Consider the following 25,521-nt stretch of genomic DNA (forward strand, 5'->3'; position numbering starts at 1 on the left):
CGCCCACTGCTCGCCCCGCTCTCTCCCCGCCCCGCGCTCTTGCCCGGTCTCACCCCGCCCCTCCTCGCGCGCTCGCCCGCCCCGCTCCGCCCCACCCCGCCCCGCCCTGCCCCTCCCGGCGGTCCAGGAGCCCCTACCCTGCGTCCTGCGCTGGTGCAGCCTCAGGAAGGCAGGACGGGTTCCCGGGACAGTGGTCCCCCAGGGCCGGCTGACCATCTGCAGTCCCTGAACTTGGGGTGATTCTGCGATTCAACTCGAGTTCAGGGATGGAGAAGAAAGGCAAACTTGCCAGCGCTCTTGATTAATCTCGCATTAGTGAGCCTCCTTAGGGACTCACCAAGCCGAGCTCTCTGGGAGGCATTCACACTCACATGCCCTGGCTGTTCTTAGGCAGCAGCTGAGCCTTCACCGATGTGCCCCTTTGTTGTTTTCTGGGACCACATCTATAGAGACTGTTGTAGACGCTGACAGCATTTAATACGTTAAACATTCAATGCGTGGATATTTACAAAGAGAAAGGATGTAAAGGTGTGTTTCCTGCTTTAGCAGGAATTGAAGTACGTCCTATTTTTCATGAACCGAAAATTGCTGGTTATAAGGACTGTGGAAGCCCAAGGAGGATTTTCCTGGAGTGTTTCTGGATAGATTCATGTCTTAAAGTGAGATCTAATCCCAGCCTTTATGAATTGGATTTTTTTTAGTGACCATGATCTTCTAGGTGTCATCCTAGAGCCGTAGGACAGACAAGTGACCGCTGACATTGCCTTTTCCCTGGCAGAAAAAGTCTCCAGTCTATTGGGAGCTGTGTGGCAACTGCTGTGGACCTGCTGTGGTAGTAGTAAGCTCATTGGATCAGGATTTGCCCATGTGACCTTGGGCAAATCATCTCTGAGCTTGAATCTCCTCATTTGCAAAGAGAGGACAGAAGAGAAGATAGAGCTCGATCTTTTTTCCTTGAGAATCTGCTTTTCTTTTCTTTCTTTCTTCCTTTTCTTTCTTTCTCTCTCTCTCTCTTTCTCTTTCTCCCTTCCTCCTTTCCTCCCCTCCCTCCCCCCTTCCTTCCTTCCTTCCTTCCTTCCCTCCTTCTCTCTCTCTCTCTCTCTCTCTCTCTCTCTCTTTCTTTCTTTCGACAGGGTCCTGCTCTATCACCCAGGCTGGAGTGCAGTAGTGCGATCATAGCTCCCTGCAGCCCCAGACTCCTGGGCTCAAGTGATATTCCCACCTTGTCTTCCCAAAGTGTTGGGAATACAGGTGTGAGCCACTGCACTAGGATTGCTTTTCATTTTTGGAAACTTTGAGATCACTTCGGGTGCAGTGAAAAAAAGTAGTTTTATAGAAAAGTCCATGAGTGGAGGGAACGCGGTGGTTCAGGGGAGCTTTCCGGGGTGCTTGCTTTTGCCTATGTAGGAAACCTAGAAATATGGGAGTAGGGGTTGTGAGGGGGCGCTGTGGAGCCATGGCTGGTGGAGATCCACCATGCTAAGCCTTCTGCTAGCTGTTTGTCTCTTGACTCCATGATCTCTTCAGCCTCTTCCCATTCTGAATTCTGCTCATGGTGGGCGACTGGATGGGTGTATTGCATGTGGCCGCTCATCTCAGGTTGCTGGTCAAAGCTTCCTGTTTATATTTAGACCGTGTAAGAAGAGTAAGAACCCTTTTATTGCCACTGACCCATATTCATATTTAATGTTGCTTGTGTTAGTCGGCTCCTCATTGGTTCTCTTTTTGGAAGCAAGCAGAGACTCAGAGAGCCAGAGGAAGCTCACAGGGCTGGGGCTTTAGTTCAGGTCGACTGAGGTGCTTGTTGTTAATTCTTCCGTGACACCATGTCTGCCTCAGTCACTGTATTTTTAACATGCTTTTGAAAACATCTTTCTTGGCCAGACGCGGTGGCTCACGCCTGTAATCCCAGCACTTTGGGAGGCCGAGGTGGGCAGATCACCTGAGGTCAGGAGTTTGAGACCAGCCTGGCTAACATGGTGAAACCCCGTTTCTGCTAAAAATACAAAAAATTAGCTGGGTGTGGTGGCGTGTGCCTGTAATCCCAGTTACTCGGGAGGCTGAGGCAGGAGAATCGCTTGAACCCGGGAGGTGGAGGTTGCAGTGAGCGGAGATCGTGCCATTGCACTCTAGCCTGGATGATAAGACCAAAACTCCATCTCAAAAAAAAAAAGAAAGAAAGAAAAGAAGACATCTTTGTCTCCACTAGAGGTGAAATTTCAAGGACAAAGACATTTCTTAAGGGCAGAGTCCTGTTCTGTGAAGCCCACCCCTAGCCCAAAATCCTGCCTGCAGTTGGTGCCCAGCGAGGATTCGTGGAATGGAGCAAGCGTAGGACTCCTGTTCACTGGCTGCTCTCCCTCCTTGTTATAGTTGGGGACCCCAGAGGCTACACTTACTCATCACTGGTGTGATGAGTCCCCTCTTCTTAGGAAGAAAACTAGAACCAAGACCAAAATTACAGAGCATCACGTGTTAGTAAGGTTGTGGGTCTGTGCCAAAATGTGCACTGTGTTTGATTTTGAACAGTGGGAATATGAATAGTTGTGATTGTCTTCTTGATGCTTTTCTGCATTTTTTAGCTACCCCTCAACAAAAATTGAGGAGGATTATCATTGTCCCAGGAAAGGTTATCCCTTTATTGGTGTATAAATTATCAATATGATATATGATTATGTATTAAATAACAGCTTGACCGAGATATTATTCACACACCATAAAATTCACCCATTAAAAGTGTACACCTCTGTGGTTTTAGTATATTCACATAGAATATCATATTGATTAGAGTACTTATCGAGTATTTACTGTATGCCAGGCACTGGGCCAAGCCTTCTAATAGTCAGTTGAAACAAGTGCTGTTTTATTCATTTGCTTGATAAGGAACAGAGGCTCTGTGATGTTAAGTAGCTTGATGCAAATCACCGAACTGGTAAATGGAGAAGCAAGGGTTTGAATCCAGGTCTGTCAGAAGCCCAGACATTTTCTTTTTTTTCTTGTTTTTTAAGTGACAGGGTCTTGCTCTTTTGCCCAGGCTGGAGTGCAGTGGCATGATCATGGCTCACTGTAATCCTGAACTCCTGGGCTCAAGTGGTCCTCTCCTCTCAGCCTCTTGAGTAGCTGGGACTACAAGTGTGCACTACCACGCACAGCTAATTAAAAAAAAAATTATTATTATTTTTTAAAGAGGGGTTCTCACTATGTTACACAGGCTGGTCTCAAACTCCTGGCCCCAAGTAATCCTTCGGCCTTGGCCTCCCAAAGCACTAGGATTGCAGGTATGAGCCACTGTGCCCAGCTCTGCATTTTCACTCTTAATATTTGACCCAGCAGTTCAGCAGTTAAATAGCAGAGGTGATTTTTAGAAGGAAGATGAAAAATAATATAACAAGACAGGTTACCACGTGGTCCACCCTAGGTGTATGTCTAATTCCATCCCTAGGTATATATCTAAGAGAACTGGAAATGTGTGCCTGCACAAGAGCCGGTACCTGAATGCTCATAGCAGCATTTTCAAACATCCCCCAAGTGGAGACAAAATTGTTCATCAACTGATAAATAAATAAAAAGTGATCTATCCATACAATGGAATATTATTTGGCAACGAAAAGGAATGAAGTTTTTGAGTTAGATAGAGGTCATGGCTGTGTAATATTGTGAATGTGCTAAATGCTACTGAAATAATCATTTAAAAATGATTAATTTTATGTTATGTGAATTTCACCTCAGTTGAAAAAAAAGAATGAAGTTCTGATATTTGTTATAATAGCTGTGAATCTTGAAAACATTATACTAAGTCAAAGAAGCCACATACAAAAGATCACATACTGTATGATTCCATTTATATGAACCATCCAGAAGCGACAAATACATAGAGACAGAAAGCAGATTAGCAGTTCCCAGGGGCTGAGAGAAGGGTAGAATAGGGAGGAACTGCTGATAGAGATGGGACTTTTCTTTTTTTTTTTTTTTTTTCTTTTGAGACGGAGTCTCATCGCTCTGTCGCCCGGGCTGGAGTGCAGTGGCCGGATCTCAGCTCACCGCAAGCTCCGCCTCCCGGGTTTACGCCATTCTCCTGCCTCAGCCTCCCGAGTAGCTGGGACTACAGGCGCCCGCCACCTCGCCCGGCTAGTTTTTTGTATTATTTAGTAGAGACGGGGTTTTACCATGTTAGCCAGGATGGTCTCGATCTCCTGACCTTGTGATCCGCCTGTCTCGGCCTCCCAAAGTGCTGGGATTACAGGCTTGAGCCACCGCGCCCAGCCGAGATGGGACTTTTCAGGGGGTGATGAAAATGTTCTGGAATTAGCTAGAGGCGACTGTGAATATACTAAAACCACAGAGGTGTACACTTTTAATGGGTGAATTTTATGGTGTGTGAATAATATCTCAATTAAGCTGTTATTTAATATATACAAAAGTAATATAATAAACAAATAAAATTCTTCTACTTGGAGACTTTCCAACCTACTGTTACCTAAATCTAATAGTGAGGTAATAAATAATAATTATCAGAAGTTCCTGTTTTCTGAGTGTCTGCTGTGTGTCAGGCACTGTTCTAAGCATGTAGCATTTTTGCATGTAAAGTCAGCTGTGGATTAGAAAGCAAGGAGTCTGGCTTCAGATCCCACATGGTCACTCCGCTGTACTGCTTTACATATAAAGACAGATACATCAAAGAGATGAGAGTGGGAGGTAGAGGCTGAGAACGAGAACTCAGGAGTTAGGCTGTCTGGGTTGGAATCCTAGCTCTGCCACTTACCAGTTGTACACTCTTGGGTGAGTTACTTGACAGATTAGAGCCCTAGTTTCCTTATCTCCAATGTGGAGATGATAGTAAATCTGCCCTCGGTAGGGTTCTCACATAGGATTCCCTCATAGCGTTTATAGATGAATTATCGCAGACTCTGAGAACAGTATCTGGCACGTAACTAGCACCCAATACATGTTATCTTTATTACTATTATAGGGTTACTAAATAGAGACTGAAAGAGCATAAATTCAAGTTGCAAACTCTCATTTAGTGAGCATTTCAGGTTGAGCTAGCATCTCATTTGCTCACAGAATTATGGAGCCGGAAGGGACATTGAAAGACCATCTGCTCTCGCAAGGGAATGTCTAATCCAAGGCTGGCTTCCTCTTCATTTATGGGGAGGTGTGTGTGTGTGTGTGTACCTGTGTGCACACCTCCTAAGAAGAATCTGCTGTGTCTGGCAGGAAAACAGCAATTCAGGAAAGCACCCAGAAGGGACCAACTGTGACTCCCAGCCAAGAGACCTCCAAAAATCATAGATGCTCTGGATTGACAGGGACCTCACAGGGGATGCAGGCCAGTGTCCCTGTCCCTCTGCTTCCCCCCAGCATTTGGTGGTTTCCATCAGTATCTTCTCTCCTCTACACCCCCGCACAGGGCCTTGTCCTCCTATTGAGCTAAGTCTATCTGACACCTGTGGGAGCCCAGCCTTTCTAGAGGCAAGAACACAAGACCAGCCATCGGGGCTGCCCTTGCCAAGGCTTTGCTTTGTGTCTCTTGAATCTCTTTTCCTGAGTTTGTTTTCAGCCTTGGAAATTGAGACCCTTGGACATTGTCTTATCTCCTTTGAAGGCTATACCACGGGGCTGGGTTATCAGAAACTTGCTGCTATAATAAAGGCTTTCTGGTACTTTCAGTTATAACACCCCTGTGGGTCATGTTATGGCAAAGCATCAGGGTGTACCTGTCCCAGGCCTGGCTTCCAGAGAAGTGGTTAAAATAAATGAGGAAGCAGTGCCTAGAGTTGTAGTACATAGTTCATGTCATTGTATTTTATAGTCTTTTCTTGCATTACATAACTTTACAAGGAATTAATTTCCTGTCCATTTCAATGCAGTTCAAAAAAATCAAAATATTTGTTTTGGCTGTAAGTCTCTTAGAGTTGTACAGCTCAAGGCAGGACCTCTGTAGTTCAACCCTTCATGACACAGATAAGGAACAGGAGGCCCAGCGATCCGGGGAACTGCCTAGGGTGATGCAGCTCTTGGTAGGAAAGAAAATCAGTACCCTAAAGTTCTAGACTTTGATTTCTTGCCTTTTCAACTTCTCATTTTTATTGTCATTGCTGTTATTGAACACTAAATAGGCTGCTGTCAACAGCTCAGTGAGACAGGAGATTGTGAGCAGCACTTTGTAGTTAGATAGACCAGGGGTCGGAACCTGGCTTTATCATTTACTAGCTTTGGAGCCCTTAATTCAGTCTTATCTATAAGGTGGTGTTAACACCTTCCTCTCAGGGTGGCTGTGGGAATTAGAAATAGGGTCTGTCATATCCCAGGCCTAGTGCTGGGTGCTGAGTAGGGCTTTGATAAATCAACTTTTATTATTATTGAAACTGAAGTCTTACATACCCAGATAAGGCTCCTAGCTGAGGGATCTCAAATTTAGACAGACATGAAAGAATTTGGGGTACTAACCCCTCAGTGATCACTGGATTTTCAGGCAATGAGATGTGTAGCTCTCTCCACGTCCTCAGCCAAACTTCCAGAGAATCTAAAAGCCTTGGGGAGAGAAAATAGCTCCCTGTCAGAGGTATTGAGCCTGAATCTTTCTTTTTTTAAATTAAATTTTTTATAGAGATGGGGTCTCAATATGTTATGCAGGCTGGTCTCGAACTCCTGAGCTCAAGCAGTGCTCCCACCTTGGCCTCCCAGAGTGCTAAGATTATAGGCATGAGCCTCTGCACCAGGCCCTTAATCTTTTTTTTTTTTTTTGAGACGGAATCTTGCTCTGTCGCCCCGGGCTGGAGTGCAGTGGCCGGATCTCAGCTTACTGCAAGCTCCGCCTCCCGGGTTTACGCCATTCTCCTGCCTCAGCCTCCCGAGTAAGCTGGAACTACAGGCACCCGCCACCTCGCCCGGCTAGTTTTTTGTATTTTTAGTAGAAACGGGGTTTCACCGTGTTAGCCAGGATGGTCTCGATCTCCTGACCTCGTGATCCGCCCGTCTCGGCCTCCCAAAGTGCTGGGATTACAGGCTTGAGCCACCGCGCCCGGCCCAGGCCCTTAATCTTGATGTGGAAGGAAGCAAGGAGTGGAGAGTCCGGTTTGTTATACTATATTCTGTTAGTTACAGCTAAATAGAACAGTTCAGAGGCTGGGCATGTTTGAGCTCTTAAAAGTATAGAGGGTCCTCAGCCTGCTTCTCAGCTAGCTGCCCAGTACCCCTCCCAGTGTGATGTCCTGTTGGTCTACTGGCCTCTGTCTAACACCTTTGCTTTCCACACTGTACCCTGTGCACTCAGAAGTTCTTGTTGCCCCTCTAGGACATTACCCAGAGCAGGATGCATTGGCCCAGCTCCCTTATAAGGGGCTTCCACTTCTGACTCCTGCATAGACCTTGGGCAAGTCACTTAACTTTTCTGAGACTCTCATTCTTTTCCCACAAGATAGAGAGGAGAATAGTACCTATTGAACAGGACCAAACAGGCACATGGAAGGGGTTTGAAAGCAAGTGTAATTACAATTTTATCATCATTAATTTATTTAAAATGTGTTACCTAGGCTGGGGCCAGTGGCTCATGTCTATAATCCCAACACTTTGGGAGGCCAAGGCAGGAGGATCTCTTGAGGCCAGGAGTTTGAGACCAGCTTGGACAACATAGTGAGACACTGTCTCTACAAAAAATAAAAAAGAAATAAATAAAAAGAAATTAGCAAGGTGTAGTGGCACACACCTGTAGTCCTAGCTACTCAGGAGGCTGAGGCAGGAGGATTGCTTTGAGCCCAGGAGTTCAAGGCTGCAGTGAGCTGTGATTATGCCACTGTACTCCAGCCTGGTAGACAGAGTAAAACCCTATCTCTTAAAAATAAAGTAAAATGTGTTACTCTTCTTAGAAAGGGCATTTCAGAAGTGAGTTTATCTGTGGGAACGCTCTTGTGTGGCAGGGAGATAAATTTTGGGTTGTGTGGCAATTTGTTATTCTTTAAATCACACAACTCAGCCAGCCACTTTTAGCACTCATGCTTTAGAGCTGGTCATGGTTGATGAGAAAGCACTGAATTTCCACCCTTTTTGTACATAGCTTTCACTTTGGAAATGTAGATCTTATTGAGATGTTTACTAAGCATTGCTGTCTTACCACTATTTTTCAAGTCTGCTTTTCACTTACTTTTGTCATGCATGTCTCTGGAAAAAAGGAAAATAACTAAAAACACTATTGATGATAGCTTCCCAAATTGACAGTACATCATCTGACATTTTAATGGGGACCAATTTTGTCCATGACCTCAGGACTCTGCTTCTCAGACAGTGTTGATATGATCCTGGACTCTCGAAAATTTATAGACCAGTCCAGAGGGCCTGTAAATAGCTTCTGACAGAGAACTAAATTTTCTGGAACTGAGCTGCGTAGGCACAAACTCACTGTGATAAATCAAGACTATGCCATTGCTCTGAGATGTGTCCAGTGGCACATGGAATAAATGCATAGCATTTGGGAGAGGGAAAGGAACAATACTTAATTAATTTAATACCTCAAAGGGCCTCCTGCCCAAAAATAGACTTGTTGCTAGGAATCAATTTGCCAGCTCAGACTTTGGGTGTCCACATACCTGCCTAATTAGAACATGACCCCACAGGAAACACTAGTTTCTCCTCACTGTGGAGGATTAAGTTGTGTAGCTGGTTTGAGTCTTCTTACTGACCATACATGACTGTGGATTGCTGCCCTAGATGATTGGTTTTCAAGTATTTTAGAACACAATAAAATATAGATGATAGTAAAATTTTGTTGAACTGGATTTGGCCTTTCTTTGATTCACTGGGCTTGGCAAGTCTCTGAGAGCCTTGGTCATTTTCATGAGCATTAGTGGTCAGAGTCCAGCCTGAAGCAGTACAAAATGCCTAAAAGTACACTCAATTTTTCCTGACCCTTTGACATACTCTGGGGAATTAGTTTTTTAAATATTAAATCCCTGATATCAAGTTGCATAATATTCTTGCTTTTCATATAAGCAGAAGGCAGACTATGAAACAATCTGTCTCTTTTTGTTGCTTTTGGTGGTTTTAATTTTGCACAAGTGAGCACTTAAAGCATATTTGGGAAGGTAATGCTTCCAAATTTGCGATTTGCTTTTGAGTAGCTTTGGAACTGTTCTGGCAAATGGTGAATTTGTTCCTTTTATTGATATTCTCTTCCAATGAAAATGTCAAGAGGTTATAAAAGTTCACACTAGAGAGAGGCTACTTATTGATTATTTTCAATTGCATAAACAACATTGGTGCTAACTGGAAGGAGTATGAACATTGAGCATCTAGGCTGGAGGGCCACTGAAAGTTATTAGAATCGTATTCCTTATTTCAGAAAGTTCAGTAGAGACGTGGATGATAAAAATAGACCTACATCAGATTTCTAGAGATGAAAACTACCATGTCTGATATGAAAAGTACACTGGATGTGATTAATGGCAGATTAGACATTACAAAGGAAAAGATTAGTGAACTTGAAGACATAGTAATAGAAATTATCCAAAATGAAAGAAAGAAAAATTATTATTATTGGCCGGGCACAGTGGCTCATGCCTGTAATCCCAGTACTTTGGGAGGCCGAGGCAGGTGGATTGCCTGAGGTCAGGAGTTCGAGACCAGCCTGACTAACATGGAGAAACCCCGTCTCTACTAAAAATACAAAATTAGCCAGGCGTGGTGGTGCATGCCTGTAATCCCAGCTACTTGGGAGGTTGAAGCAGGAGAATCGCTTGAACCCATTGTACTCCAGCCTGGGCAACAAGAGTGAAACTCCATCTCACAAAAAAAAAAAAAAATTATTTTTTAAGTGGAAACACCGTTAAGTGATCTGTAGAACAACTTCACATGGCCTAATATGTACATAAAGTCCCCTAAGGAAGGAAGAGGGTGACATAAACATTTTTGAAGAAAAAATAGCTGGATGTTTTTCAAATTTTATGGAAACTATAAACCATCAGTTCCAGGAAGCTCGACAAAGCCCAAGCACTTCATAATCTAAATTGCTCATAACCAGTGATAAAGATAAAATCTTAAAAGCAGCCAGAAAAAAAGACATATTATATACAAATGAACAAACATAAGGGTGATAGCAGAATTATTGTCAGAAACTATGCAAGTGAGAATACAGTGGAGCAGCACCTTTGAGAGTAATGGAGGGGAAAAAAGCAAACTTAACCCTGAATTCCATACTCCGTGAAATCTCTCTCTAAAATTAGAGCTAAATTAAGCATTTTCAAGGCAGAGAGTAGCTGAAAGAAATCAGCGGGAGCAGAACTACCCCACAAGAAAAGTTGATACCAGGAGGAAATATGAATTTACACAAAAGAACAAAGACAGCTGGAAATTATGATTTGGTGAAGATACAATAATTTTTCCTTATGATCTAAATGTTTAAATAAATTGACTAAACAAAAATAATAACCACATAGGGTAAGGTTTTTAACGTGTGTAAAAATAAAATGTACATAAGATAATAAAGGCTGGGAGAGAAATGGAAGTATGCAATTGTAAAGGTCTTATACTATATGTGAAGTAGTATAATATCATTTAAAATAGGGGCTGGGCATGGTGGCTCAAGCCTGTAATCCCAGCACTTTGGGAGGCCGACACAGGTGGATCACTTGAGGTCAGGAGTTCGAGACCAGACTGGCCAACATTGTAAAACCCCGTCTCTACTAAAAAAAGAAAAAACATTAGCTGGGTGTGATTTTGCGCACCTGTAGTCCCAGCTACTGGGAGGCTGAGTCACGAGAATCACTTGAACCCAGGAGGTGGAGGTTACAGTGAGCCAAGATCGTGCCACTGTACTCCAGCCTAGGTGACAGAGTGAGACTCCATCCCAAACAAAACAAAACAAAGTAGACTATGCCAAATTAAACCCTGAAGTACTCACTGACATGGAAAATAACAATTTTAGTGGAAAGCCAATAAATAAAATAAAATGTAAAAATTCTCAAATAGATGACAGATAAAAGGAGAAAAAGGAAAAATAGAACAGATGGGACAAATGAAAAACAAATAGCAAAGTGGTCGATTTAAACCTATCTGTTGAAAAAATTACATTAAATATAAATGATTTAAATACTCTATTTAAAAAGTAGAGATTGTCAGATTGGAAAATAAGCAAAACTCAACTCTGTTGGCTACAAGAAATACACTTTAAATACCAAGACACAATAGATTAAAAGTAAAGGGATGAAAAAATTTACCATGCTAACACTAATCAAATGAAGGCTATAGTATCTATATTAATATCAAAGCAGGTTTTAGAGCAAAGATGTCAGTCCATCAGAATAATATAACAGTTCCAAAGGTTTATGATCTTAATAACAGAGCTCTAAAATACATGAAACAAAAACTGATAGAACTTCAAGGAGAAATAGGCAAATGCACAGTTATGCTTGGGGATTGCAATATCCATGTTTCAATAAATGACAAAGCAAGTGGACAGATGATTGGTAAGGATATAGATGACTTGGGACAACACAACATACCAACTTGACCTAATCGACATTTATATGACATTCCACCCAACAACAACAGAGTCACATTCTTTTCAAATGTAACATTTACCAAGATTGACCATATGCAGGGTCAGAAACAAGTTTTAACAAAATTAGGAGACTTCGAGTGTGTTCTCTGGACTGTGTCAGAGGTCCTCAAGACTACCATCAGGCATTGATGTACTGGAAAGACTCTCATAGCTTAGAAAAGCTGTTACACTCATGGTTACAGTTTGTTACAGCAAATGGATATAGATTAAAATCAGTAAAAGCAAAAAGGCACATAGGGCAGAATTCAGGAGAGACCAGGCTCAAGCTTCCGGTTTTCTTCTCCCAGTGGAGTCCTATGGACAGTGCTTAATTCTCCCTGCAATGAAGTGTGACAGCACTTTTGAAATATTGCCAATCAAGGAAGATCACCTGAGCTACCTTGGTGCCCAGGGATTTTATTAGGGGTCAGTCATATAAGCATGGAGCACCCATGTTATTGACCTTAGTCAGTCTCCAGCCCCTACAGAGATCAGACTGATACAGCATGGCCATAGTCCTCTGCCTTAAATGACATTGTTAGCATAAACTATCTGGTATAGCTTAAGGCCCCAAATAAATAAAGACACTTATCAGGTAGGATATTCTGAGGGCTTAGAGTTTTTCTCCCAGGAACTGGTAAGGGCCAGTCCTCCCTTTGGAATGTACAGGGTTTAAACATCCCAAGGCTCTAAGTCAGCCCTTTACTGCACAGATCATGATGGAATTAACTTGGAAATCAGTAAAAGAAAGATCTTGGAAAACTCCCAAATATTTGGAAACTAAATAACACACTTCTAAAGAAGAAAGCAAAAATTAAATTAGAAAATACTGTGAACTGAATATCAAAATTTGTAGGATGCTGCTAAAGCAGTCCTTACGGAGAAATTGCGGACACTTAATACCTATATTAGGAAAGAAAACAGGTCCAAAATTAATAATTTCCACCTCAAGAAACTAGAATAGGAAGTGCAAATAAAGCCCAATGTATTCAGAAGAAAGGACATAATAAAGATCAGAGTGGAAATAAATGAAATCGAAAACAGAAGGATAGAGAAAAATCAATGAAACCAAAGTCAATGAAATCAAGAAATCTTTATTGAGAATTTCAGTAAAATTGGTAAACCTCTGATATCAGGAAGAAAAGATAGAAATTGCCAATATCAGGAATGAGAGAGGTGCCATCTACTAGAGATTCTACAGGTACTAAAGGATTATGGAATATTATGGACAGCTCTATACCAATAAATTTGACAACTCAAAAGAAATGGACAAACTATTTGGAAGATATAAACTACTAAAGCTCACTCAAGAAGAAAGAGATAATCTGAATGACCCTATATCAAAGAAATAGAATTTGTAATCGAAAAGCTGCTCATAAAGAAAACTCCAGGTCCAGATGGCTTTACTGGTGAATTCTATCAAACATTTAAGTACAAAATAATATCAGTTCTACACAAACACTCTCAGAAAATCGAAGGAGAGGGAATATTTCTCAAGTCATTTTGTGAGGTTAGTATTTACCTGATATCAAAACCAGGTACAGAGGCATTTCAAGGAAACTTTTGGCAAACATTCCTCAGAAACATAAATGACAAAATCTGAGGCCAGGCACGGTGGCTCACACCTGTAATTCCAGCACTTTGGGAGGCTGAGTCGGGCAGATCACCTGAGGTCAGGAGTTTGACACCAGACTGGCCAACAGGGTGAAACCCTGTCTCTACTAAAAATTAAAAAAAAAAAAAAAATTAGCCAGGCGTGGTGGAATGTACCCATAGTCCCAGCTATTTGGGAGGCTGAGACAGGAGAATCGCTTGAACTCAGGAGGTGAAGGTTGCAGTGAGCCGAGGTTGCGCCGCTGCACTCCAGCCTAGGTGACAGAGTGAGACCACATCTCCAAAAGAAAAAAAAACTGAAGGCAAATTTTAACAAATCAAATACAAAAATATAAAAAAGGATAATTCATCTGGCCAAGTGGTGTTTTTGCTGGGAAAGGAAGGTTGGTTTAACATTTGACGATCAGTCGATGTAACTTACCACATTTAAAAACTAAAAGTGAAAAAGTTATATGATTATCTCAATGAGCATAGAGAAAGGATTTGAGCAAATCCAACGTTGATTCTTGATAGAAACTCTCAGCAAAATTGGTGTAGAAGGCACTTTCCTCAACCTGGTAAAGGGTGTCTAAGACAAACTTATAATCTCAATGCTTTCTGACTGAATGTTTTCTCCCTAAGATCAGGAATAAGATAGGGATATTTATTCTCACCACTTCTTCTTTCTTCTTCTTCTTCTTCTTTTTTTTTTTTTTTTGGAAGACAGGGTCTCCATCTGTTGCCCAGGCTGGAGTGCAGTGGTGCAGTCATGGCTCACTGCAGTCTGGAACTCCTGGGCTCAAGCGATCCTTCCACCTCAGCCTCCCAAGTAGCTGGGATCGCAGGTGTGCACCACCATGGCTGGCAGTTGCTGTCGCCACTTCTATTCAGCATAGTACTGGAGATTGTTGCAAGTGCAATAAGGCAATCAATAGAAATAAAAAGCATCCAGATTGAAAAGGAGGACGTAAACTGTCTATTTGCAAACAACATGATGTTCTACAACCATCTTCTGGCCCTCTAGAGCAATATTTAAAAATGAAGCCTTATGAAAAAAAACTCACTCAGTTTTTGTGTCTGATTTTTTTTAAGGACTTTGTTTGGAAAAGCTGCCTATTTCTTCTTCTACCAGTAATCTCCATGTGGACCGGGAACAGGATGTCATCACCTGTTATGAGAAAGCAGGGGACATCGCACTCCTGTACCTCCAAGAGATAGAAAGGGTAAGTGAGGACCATGTGTTTGTTCTGATAACTTTTTCCCCCAAATCAGATAGTGGACGCTGTGATTAATCTCTAGGAAGCTTTCAACTTGTCTGTCTCTCTGTGCAAAGCTTCACTTGTACTCCTTAAAGCCAAGGAGAGGATGGTAGTGATTGCTGTACCTTATGAAAAATAGATGGTTGGGCCGGCGTGGTGGCTCACGCCTGTAATCCTAGCACTTTGGGAGGCCAAGGTGGGTGGGTCATCTGAGGTCAGGAGTTCAAGACCAGCCTGGCCAACATGGTGAAACCCCGTCTCTACTTAAAATACAAAAATTAGCTAGGTGTGGTGGCGGGCATCTATAATCTCAGCTACTTAGGAGGCTGAGGCAGGAGAATTGCTTGAACCCAGGAGATGGACGTTGCAGTGAGCCAAGATTGCACCACTTCACTGTAGCCTGGGCAAAAGAGCTAAACCCAATCTTACAAAAAGAAAGAAAGGAAGAAAGAGAGAGAGAGAGAGAGAGAGAGAACTAAATGGTTCAGTGTTTGCGAAGCATTTTAGCATCCTCGAGCAGAAATGACAGTGTGCATCTATCTGTTCATACCTTCATCACCCTGAAGCTGGCCAGCCACCCCTGTTTTCCTAATAAAATGGGTTGAGCTTCATTTGTACTTGTATGAACTATGCCAAGATCTGTTCGTCTGGGGTTTGGGAGGCTTTACCTTGACAGATGTGGCTAAGGTCTGCTGGGGATGTGGACCAAAGTGGACTGAGCTGAGTATGTCAAGCATCCCTGGAGACTATCAGGGATGGTCTGCTCTCAGCCGTCAGCGCTTCGCCTGTGGTATGGGTGATGGAAAAGAGCAGCTGACAAGAGGGACTCTGAGCAGAGAACGAGTGAGCTCGGGGCTCTGAGCTCGCAGCCTCAGACAGAGGAGGTTGGAGGCTGGAAGCTGGATGTGGCCAGGGAGCTGGAGGCAACATGCCTGTTTCAGATTCTCATCTTTGGGTTCTGCTCTTTACTAAGTTTCTTCACCTCTTAGCCTCGGTTTTTCCATCCATAAAAAGAACATAATCATAGTTCCTACTTCATGAAGTTTTTGTGAGGATTACATAAAGTCTTGTGAATAAAGGCACTTAGCCCAGATTTGGGAACATATTGGGTTCTTGGTAAATGTCACTTATTTTTATTAATAACAATAGCTCCTAGCAGTTGCTGTTGCTGGCAGTGTTTCCTGGCGTTCTCACCAAGGACACTGCTATTGACCCCTTCAGACCCAGAGATGTACCCTATGAGAGTGTTTGAAGTGATTAGAAATCCTGTGAGACTTTGACAATGATTGGAGGTCTTGTTTTCCAGCAATTTTCTGGGCTCCTTGTTTTTATAAGGATTAGAATAGAGAGAGACTGCCAGAGTCTCCCTAGCTTTTGTTACTTTATAAATGAACAGACAGGAAGTAACTTTTTTTCATAAATCATGTTGTCATGTGTTGGTGCATATGATGTGCGTCAGAATTGCCTTTTTAGGAGGCAGGGAGATTAGAGTGAGAATCACAGCAGGAGAGGTGGAGAGAGTGATGGGAATAACATTTGACCCGGCCTCAACCAGAATGGATTATAAGCCATGGTTTAAGATATCTGGGAATTCAGGAAGATACATGTCTGTCTTGCCAAAATTATGTTCTATCAGAAGGTTGCTATGACAAGAGAATTTGTTGTTGTTGTTATTCAGAATTTATGATATGAGCTTTAAAGGAATGATCATCCAGGCTGCTTAAAAACCCCCCATTATTTCCACTGTCTGCCTCCTTGATGGCTCGTGTTTGGCAGTGGAGAAGTCTGCTTATCCCAGCTAAGCTGTTCCCGCTGACTACACAGCCCTGGCCACTTAGGGCCTATCTTGCTGCTTGCTCTCCACTGTTGTCCAGCCCTGTCACTTTGGAGCCGTCTTCTCCTGGCTGGGAGAAAGGAGGCTCATCTGTTACATATGTCTGTAGTGATGTAGGAATTGGTAGATCTGAATACACTTCTGTTATGTTCACTCACAACGCCCCATTCAGTGCTGGGTTCTTCAGCAGGACCGTGAAGGAGACTTGTATAGTTGTAGGATTTAAAAGAAATCCTTTTCTTTGATTTTGGGTAAATGGTGATCATAGGATGGGATTTTGAGAAGAAACTTGAGGTCTAGAAAGGGAGAGCCCAGGCACACACAGAAAGTTAGGCCTAAAACTAGTTTTAGAATACAACTCACATGACACCTAGTTTAGTGCTGGCTCACTTCATTTTCCCAGGCAGCTGCAAACAAAGAAAAAGCATGTCATTTCACCACACTCTTACTTAGAGAAAGTGCTCAATAAGGCTGGGTGTGATGGCTCATGCCTGTAATCCCAGCACTTTAAGAGGCTGAGGGAGGAGGATCACCTGAGGCCAGAAGTTTAAGATCAGCCTGGTCAACATAGTGAGACCATGTCTCTACAAAAAAAGAAAGAGAGAGAGAAAGAGAGAGAAAGAAAGAAAGGAGGGAGAGAAGGAGAAACAGAGAGAAAAGACAGAAAGAAAGGAGGGAGGGAGGAACAGAGGGAAGGAGAGAGAGAGAAAGAAAATAAAAGAAAGAAAAGAAAAGAGATTAGCTAGGCATGGTGGCACGTGCCTGTAGTCCCAGCTACTTGGGAGGCTGAGGTGGGAGGATTGCTTGAGCCCAGAAGTTCGAGGCTGCAGTGAGCTATGATTGAATCACTGCACTAAAAAAAAAAAAAAAAAAAAAAAGTCAATAAGTGTGTTTTATTTGACCAAGTAAGCTTTAGCTTTCGGTAGCATTTGGGAAGCAGTTTCTTTAGCCTAAGGTTAAATCTCAGCATAGGTATGCGATTTTCAAATTTCTGGCTCTGATTTTTCAGCATGAGTTTTCTGTTTTGGGAGACCAGTTTGGACCTCCCCAGATTTCAGCAAGCTGAGATATTAGCAATGAGAGAGATTGAATGAACCCAACATCTATTTTGACTGTAGTGAGTACTCAAGAAATTAACTGTTGATTAAGCAGAAGGTTAGCAGGGGAGAATAACCTTCCTTAGGTGACCAACGGGCTTGGTGGAAGTTCGCAGGTTTTTATGTGGCAAGATAGTTGTGTGCTATGCAAGAGATACTTGATTGGCCTTTTTCTTTTTTTAAATTTTGAACTTAATTGACTTAATTTTGAACTCAATAAGAATTATATTGAATTGAAAACAGAAAAGGGAATGGAATCCAATAAAAGCCTTGAGCAAGCCAAGGCAAATAGGGCTTTGTTCTGGGAGCAGCCCTGCAGGTAATCACACACGCTGTTCTGTTTGCTCTGCTAGGCAGAGGCGGCCTCTCCATGGTGCCCTGTCACTTCCCTGCCATTCTGGAGTGAAGAAACTTCTGCTTGCTGGGACTTTGGGCATTTTATTTGTTAGTCCTGGCTTTTAACTTTATTCACTAGCAAGAGTAAAATTTGGGGAGGATTTTTGGAGACAGTTGGGAGTGTTGTGACCAGTGACTTTTCCTAACTGTGCTTCTGAGGGAGTGCCGTTCTTTGAGTTCCTCTGGTAGTGGGGATGTTCGGTGATGTTCTGGAATGTTCTGAGTTGTTGGTTTCCTGAAGGGCAGTGACACTTCAGAACGAGGACTGACTGACTTCCCCTCGAAGCAGCTGACAGAAGCTGTGGGAGGCTGCAGAGTACTGCAGGGAGTGACTGTCAGTGTTGGGACCCTGGCCTTGCCCCCTTTAGCTGTGGGACTTTGGACAGGTTGCTCAGCCTCTCTGTATCTCAGGATCCTCGTCTGTAAAACCGTAGTCCTAGTTGCCACGAGGCTGCTGTGAGGTGAGGTGGGTTAACTCATGTGCCTCCCAGCACGTTGTCAGCGTGCAGTAAATGTCAGCTCTCTTGCCCCTATCTGTTCCTGTGTCACCTGGCTGTGGAATCTTTCTTAACTTTGGACAATTTCAGATATTTAGGTTAAAATCTAGAATATTATAAACTTACTAGTTTGTTAAAAAGGTTAAAGAGGCCGGGTGTGGTGGCTCACACCTGTAATCCCAGCACTTTGGGAGGATGAGGTGGGCAGATCACCTGAGGTCAGGAGTTCGAGACCAGCCTGGCCAACATGGTGAAACCCCATCTCCACTGAAAATACAAAAATTAGCCGGGCGTGGTGGCAGGAGCCTGTAATCCCAGCTACTTGGGAGGCTGAGGCAGGAGAATCGCATGAACCCGGGAGGTGGACATTGCAGTGAGCCGAGATTGCACCACTGCACTCCAGCCTGGGCAACAGAGTGAGACTCCATCTCAAAAAAATAAAAAAAGTTAAATAATTTCAGGGGAATGTTTACGCAATAATTTTTTCATGAGAATTTGCCTTTCCCTTTCTTGTGCTGAAGCCAGTGGAACAACGTTTTGTCTGGAGTCCCCGTGTCTGGACTTCTCTGTTCACTCCTGGTTGTTTGACCTTGGTTTGTTTGTGTGTGCTTCCAGGGCGGGGCTCATTCTGCCTGACTGGCCTGGTTTCCTGGGGCCAGAGAAGTGGCCCTTGCTGAGAGCACCAGCATGTGCCAGGCAGGACCTAGGAGCTTTCCAGGTGTTCCTCTGCCCTCTGGTTCCAGACACAGAGGCAGGGCCAAGAAAATGGGAATAAAGGAAAGCTGTGTGCATCAAAGATTTGTTTAATGTTGTTTTTGTTATATCAGAGTCACAGGGAAACCTACGAATAGTCTCTGATAGTTTGTTTTCTGAAGGGGAATAACAGATACACTACCCCTAAAATTGAGCATATAAAATAATTTAACCAAATAAGTTACATTAGAGCAGATGGAATTAGAAACGGCATAGGATGGCCTTGATTAGTTTATCTTCAGATGATAGCATTATGCCAACAGTAAATAAAGTTATCCGCCCTGCAAGGAGCTTCCAGTGGTGCAGTGATGGGAATAAAGATGACTTCACCCTTGGATATCATAATATGAGCCCTACTGTTGGCAGATGAAATAATCCTGTCTCTGTCCTTTGCATGCATCAGCCAACCAGCTGGTTATGGCTCTCTTGAGCGGGAGTAGAGCCAGGGTGGAACTTGACCTTCTGCTGACAGTTCATTTCTCTACACCCTATTTTAGAAAAGAAGTTAATGCTAAGTTATGGGGTACCCATAACATTTTATTGGCTGTTTTAGTGCTAAAGTTTCTAGAAGAAACACCAGGTCCCCAAATGTTACAGTGCCCCATCTAGATTTCACTGGCAGCCTGGCCACGCCTTGAGTGGATTATGTTCTCCTGGCAGGAGGGACTTGCTGTGATGTTGCTGAGGTGTTGGATTCTGAACTGGATTAGATGCAGGTTACTGCAGGTCTTGAACTGGAACCAGGTGTCCTAGGAAAAGCACTCAGTGCTGCTGCTGAGAAAGGCGGAGCTGTGTCTCTAGAGCGCCAGGTGATTGTGCTTCTGACTTTAAAATGTGAGACATTAAAGAAAAGGCCGATACCTCCTTTCCTTCCCATTTCAGGCCTACCTTTTCACTCAGGCCGAAGCCAGAAGGGGACAGTTCATAGCTTGATGTAGTATTTCCTTCAAGAGATGCCCAGAAACTGACTGGCTAGGCAGGTACTTCTGCTCTAGGCACTTCTGACTTTAAGCCCTTTATCTGGGAGCCTGGATTAGGAGGCTACCGCACAGTGAAAACTGAGTTGGGAGAGTCTGGATACCAGGCAAGAGCAGTTGCTTATTTTAATTTTTGTATATTTCCTGTCTGTGTTTTCTTGTTTTGTTTTGTTTTGTTTTGAGGCAGGGTTTCGCTCTGTCGCCCAGGCTGGAGTGCAGTGGTGCGATCTTGGCTCACTGCAGCTTCAACCTTGCAGACCGAAGAAATCCTCTTACCCCAGCCTCCCAAGTAGCTGGGACCACAGGCACATACCACCACGCCCAGCTAATTTTCTTATTTTTGTAGAGATGAGGTCTCTCTGTGTTGCCCAGGCTGTTCTCACATGTGTGGCCTCTGCAATACGATGAACCTATTGTTGTGTTTAAGTTGTTGTAAATAATGCTTCCACGCCAACTTCCTTCGGGTTGCTTTTTCTCTTGCTTTACGTTATTTCCTAAGGACAAATTCTCAGAAGTGAGGATATTTTTACTATTCTTGTTACTACGTATTGTGTCCAGTTGCTTTTTTTATACTACAAGTTATACTAACCTCTTTTTTTTTGAGCTGGAGTTTCGCTCTTGTCTCCCAGGCTGGAGTGCAATGGCGTGGTCTTGGTTCACTGCAACTTCCGCCTCCTGGGTTCAAGTGATTCTCCTGCCTCAGCCTCCCAAGTAGCTGAGATTACAGGCACCTGCCACCATGCCCGGCTTATTTTTGTGTTTTTAGTAGAGACAGGGTTTCACCATGTTGGCCAGGCTGGTCTGGAACTCCTGACCTCAGGTGATTCGAGAGCTTGGCCTCCCAAAGTGCTGGGATTATAGGCATGAGCCACTGCACCCGGCCTCTACTAATTTCTTCTACCTATGACCGTATAGGAGAGTAGTGGTTTCTTTGCAACCTGCCCGGGCTGCTATTGTTTGAAAGTTATTTTACCAAAATTGCTCAATAAAAATGGTACTTTGCAAGTTCAGTTTACGTTTTTTTGATTACCAGTGAGGTTGAAATTTTTTTTATACTAGTTATATTACTAGTAGTATATACTAGTTATATACTAGTTATATTTCTATTTTCTTTTCTCAAAAATAGCATCACTGTTACCATACAGTTCACCCATTTAAATCGTTCAGTGATTTTCAACATATTTCCAGAGTTCAGTAACCATCACCAATATTTAATTCCAGATTTTCATCACCTCAGAAAGAAAACTTGCACTCATTAGCAGTCAATCCCCATTTTATGTCCAGCCTCCCCAGCCCTTGGCAACTATTAATCTGCTGTCTTTCGCTGTAGATTTGCATATTCTGGACATTTCATAGAAATAGAATCATACGTCGGGTGCAGTGGCTCAACGCCTGTAATCCTAGCACTTTGGGAGGCTGGGGTGGGGGGGGGCGGTGGATCACAAGGTCCGGAGTTCAAGACCAGCCTGGCCTATATGGTGAAACCCCATCTCTACTAAAAATACAAAAATTAGCTGGGTGCGATGGCAGGCACCTGTGGTCCCAGCTACTCAGGAGGCTGAGGTGAGGCAGGAAAATTGCTTGGACCGGGAGGTGGAGGTTGCAGTGAGCTGAGATTGTGCCACTGCACTCCCGCCTGGGCGACAGAGAGAGACTCCATCTCAAAAAAAGAAAAGAAAAGAAAAAAGAAATAGAATCATACAATATATGATCTTTTATGACTGGCTTCTTTGGCATAGCATCATGTTCTGAAAATTCGTTCATGTAGTAGCGTGTATCAGTACTTTGTTTCTCTACATTGTTTAAATCATCGTGCCATTGTGTGGATATGTGCTACGTTGTGTTTATCCATTCACCAATTCATATGCATTTGGGTTGCTTTTACTTTTTGGCTATTATGAATGATGCTGCTATAAATATTTGTATGCAGGTTCCTGTGTAGACATATGTTTTCAGTTTTCTTTAGTATATTTACCAGTGGAATTTCTGGGTCATGTGGTAACTTTATGTTTAACCCTTTTTTGTCTGCTTATCTTTTTTGTCTAATTTTTGGAAGTGTTTTTCTTACAGTTTGAATAAACTATGTCATAAGTATGTTAATTCTTTATCATATTTGCTCTGAATATTTTCCTAACCACTAATTTTCCATGTTTAAGTTGCTTAGAAATTTTGAATCTGTATATAGTTGAATCTGGTTATCTTTTTAATTATATTTTATTTTACTGTTTTTAAAACTTGAATGTTGGAATAAACCTCCCTAGGATTTGGTAATTTTCAACCATTTTCCATATATATGTATGTGTGTGTGTGTGTGTATATATATATACTTTTTTTTTTTTTTTTAAGAGACAGGGTCTTGCTCTGTTGCTCAGGCTAGAGTGTAGTGGCATGATCATAGCTTGCTGCACCCTCAAACTCCCGGGCTCAAGAGATCCTCCTGTCCCTCCTGCCCCAGCCTCCCAGTTAACGGGGACTACAGCTGCATGCCACTGTGTCCAGCCTATTTTTAAATTTTTTGTAGAGACAGGTTCTCACTTTGTTGTCCAGACTGGTCTTGAACTCCTGGCTTCAAGCGATCCTCCTGCCTTAGTCTCCCAAAGTACTGTGACTACATGCATGAGCCACCAAGCCTGGCCCCATTTCCCACCCGTGCCCCCCGCATTTTTTTTTTTTTTTTTTTTTTTTTTAGTATTTTTAGTAGAGACGAGGTTTCACCATGTTGGCCAGGCTGCTCTCGAACTCCTGACCACGTGATTCACCCATCTTGGCCTCCTAAAGTGCTGTGATTACAGGCACCGCGCCCGGCCTCCTCCCCCACTTTAAAAAAAAAAAAAAAAAAAAACAGTTTTTTCACTATGTACAGAGAAACCTTTAAAAACAAAAACAAACATACAAAAACTTTTAATTTCCAAATATAGTTGGGGTTCATTTTGGTGTATATATATATAGCTCTAAATTAATTTTTCCCAATTAAAATTAAAATTTCCCAAATTTCCAAATTTCAGTGCTACTGTAAGATGATCTTTCCTTTTCATATTTTCTATCATATATTTTTAGTCATTGATAAAATTCTGGATACTACAGTAATTTCTGGCTTTTTAATTTTGTTGCACTAATCTGTGTTGTACCAACATGACACTGTTTAATAGGCACTTCTTTATGGTAGGTTTTAACATTTAAATGGTTAGTAACTACTCATTACTTTTATTTTTCAGATTATCCTTTGTTCTTATCTCATTCTAATACTGCCAGATAAATTTTAGAATAATTTTGTTAAGTTCAAGAAAAATCCTTTTGGGATTTGGTTGAATTTTTAATTCCATACATAAATTTGGAGAATTATGTTTAGTCTCCTGTCATCTATGACCCTCTTCCTATTTCGTCAAGATTTTTTGTTCTATAGACTTTAGTAGGATTTTTTAAAAAAATTATTTTAAAAAAGTGATGAGGTTTTGGTATGTTGCCCAGGCTGGTCTCGAACTCTGGACCTCAAGTGATCGATCCACCCACCTTGGCCTTCCAAAGTGCTGACATTACAGGTGTGAGCCACTGCACCTGGCCAGTAGGTGGTTTTATTCTCAGATCTTTTCTAGTTTTATTGCTTTGTGAAAAGGTTTTTTTTTTTTGAGACAAGGTCTCACTCTGTCACCCCGGCTGGAGTGCAGTAGTGTGATCATAGCTCACTGCAACCTCAAGCTCTTGGACTCAAGCAATCCTCCCGCCTCAGCCTCCCCAGTAGCTTGGACTACAGGTACACACCACCACACCTGGCTAATTGTAAACATTTTTGTAGAGATGAGGGTCTCACCATCTTGCCCACACTGGTCTCAAACTCCTGGTCTCAAGCAATCCACCTTTCTTGGCCTCTCAAAGTGTTGGGATTATAGGCATGAGCCACTGTGCCTGGCCTGGATCATTTTGAAATTATATTTTAACATATAAGAATGCCTGTGATATTTTAATTCACTTGCACAATCATGTATTGAGTGCCTTCCATGTTCTGGATACTCTTTGACTGCAGGGGCACTAGAATGGGTATGGCACAGAGCCTTCCCTTAAGTGGTTCACGCCTGTAATCCTAGCACTTTGGGAGGCCGAGGCGGGCAGATCACCTGAGGTCGGGAGTTCAAGACCAGCCTGGCCAACATGGTGAAATCCCGTCTCCACTAAAAATATAAAAATTAGCTGGGTGTGGTGGCCCATGCCTGTAATCCCAGCTACTTGGGAGGCTGAGGCAGGAGAATCAGTTGAACCCGGGAGGCGGAGGTTGCAGTGAGCTGAGATTGTACCACTGTACTCTAGCCTGGGTGACAGGAACTCCATCTCCAAAATAAATAAATAAATAAATAAAAATTTAAAAAGAAGCTCATGAGGACACAGGTCCTTAGCCAGGACCTGTGTGGTGGGAAGTCTCAGAGAACTCTGGGAGCTCCAGAAAAGGCCTTGGGCCAGTGTGGGAGTTCAGGGATGTCTCCTGGAAGAGATGACACCTGAGCAGCATCTTGAAGGCTGACAAGGATAGCAGTGTTGAGGATGGCAAGGATGGTGGTTATTGTCCACAATACTGAACTCTTCTACAGAAACAGAGCTGATGCTTTTCAAAGAGTGATAGTGGTCATAGCTCATTGCAGCCTATGGATCTATGCAGTGCAATGATTTTTGTCGTTGTTTCCTCCTTTTTTGGAGACAGAGTCTCACTCTGTTGCTCAGGCTGGTATGCAGTGGCACAATCTTGGCTCACTGCAATCTCTGCCTCCCAGGTTCAAGCAATTCTCATGCCTCAGCCTACTGAGTAGCTGGGTCTACAGACACGCGCCACCACACCTGGCTAAGTTTTTGTATTTTTAGTAGAGACAGGGTTTTGCCATGTTGGCCAGGCTGGTCTTGAACTCCTGAGCTCGAGCAATCCACTCACCTCAGTCTCCCACAGTGCTGGGATTATAAGCATAAGCCATCACTCCTGTCCTGTTTCCTCCTTTCTAATATTTTCAGTCTTATCTCTCTCATGCCTTATTACCATAATTTATAAAATGATGTTAAGAAATAAAGATTTTTATTTTATTTCTATTTAAAGATAACTCTTTAATATATCTCCATTAAGAATTATACTATTTGTACAATAATGTATAATATTTGTTCATGCAGTTAATATAGCTCCATTAAGGATTATAATATTTGTATAATAATGTATAATATTTGCTCATGAAGTTTCTCATTTGCAATTCAACCTTGTGAGGTAGATATTATTATCCCCATTATATAGATGAGGGCAGTGAAGGTCTGTGAGGTCAGAGGTGTTGTCCTAAGTCCATGAATGGTGGGTGAGCAGTGTCAGAACCAGACCTCGCACCTCGGTCTTTTGACTGAAATCTTCGGCCCCGTCCCCTTTGCTTCCTCGGTCATTGGGTACTTGCTTCTGCCAGAGCCAGCTGCGCTTGTTAAGGACGCTTGTTGGCAGTCTCCTCACTGGAAGTGTTTATCCACAGAACAAGTGGTGGCTTCAGCAATGCCAAACAATGCTTCTGCCCAGGCCCATGTGTTGGAGTCTTTTTGTGAGAAAGGGATTAAGTTCAAGATGCTTA

The 25,521-nt window shown here is 42.8% G+C and overlaps 1 protein-coding gene across 4 annotated transcripts in view; it reads left to right on the plus strand.

Moving 5' to 3' along the window:
- The window catches only part of TTC7B (tetratricopeptide repeat domain 7B), a 296,302-nt gene that overhangs the window by 54,484 nt on the left and 216,297 nt on the right, over positions 1 to 25,521 (plus strand). For all 4 annotated transcript variants that reach the window (XM_023205449.2, XM_023205448.2, XM_023205447.1 and 1 more), the window contains exon 4: positions 14,219 to 14,349. In XM_023205449.2, coding sequence (XP_023061217.1) covers positions 14,219 to 14,349 — 131 coding nt within the window. The remainder of the gene's footprint in view (positions 1 to 14,218; positions 14,350 to 25,521) is intronic.

The sequence above is a fragment of the Piliocolobus tephrosceles genome, chromosome 6 (assembly GCF_002776525.5).
Source record: "Piliocolobus tephrosceles isolate RC106 chromosome 6, ASM277652v3, whole genome shotgun sequence".
Lineage (NCBI taxonomy): Eukaryota > Metazoa > Chordata > Mammalia > Primates > Cercopithecidae > Piliocolobus > Piliocolobus tephrosceles.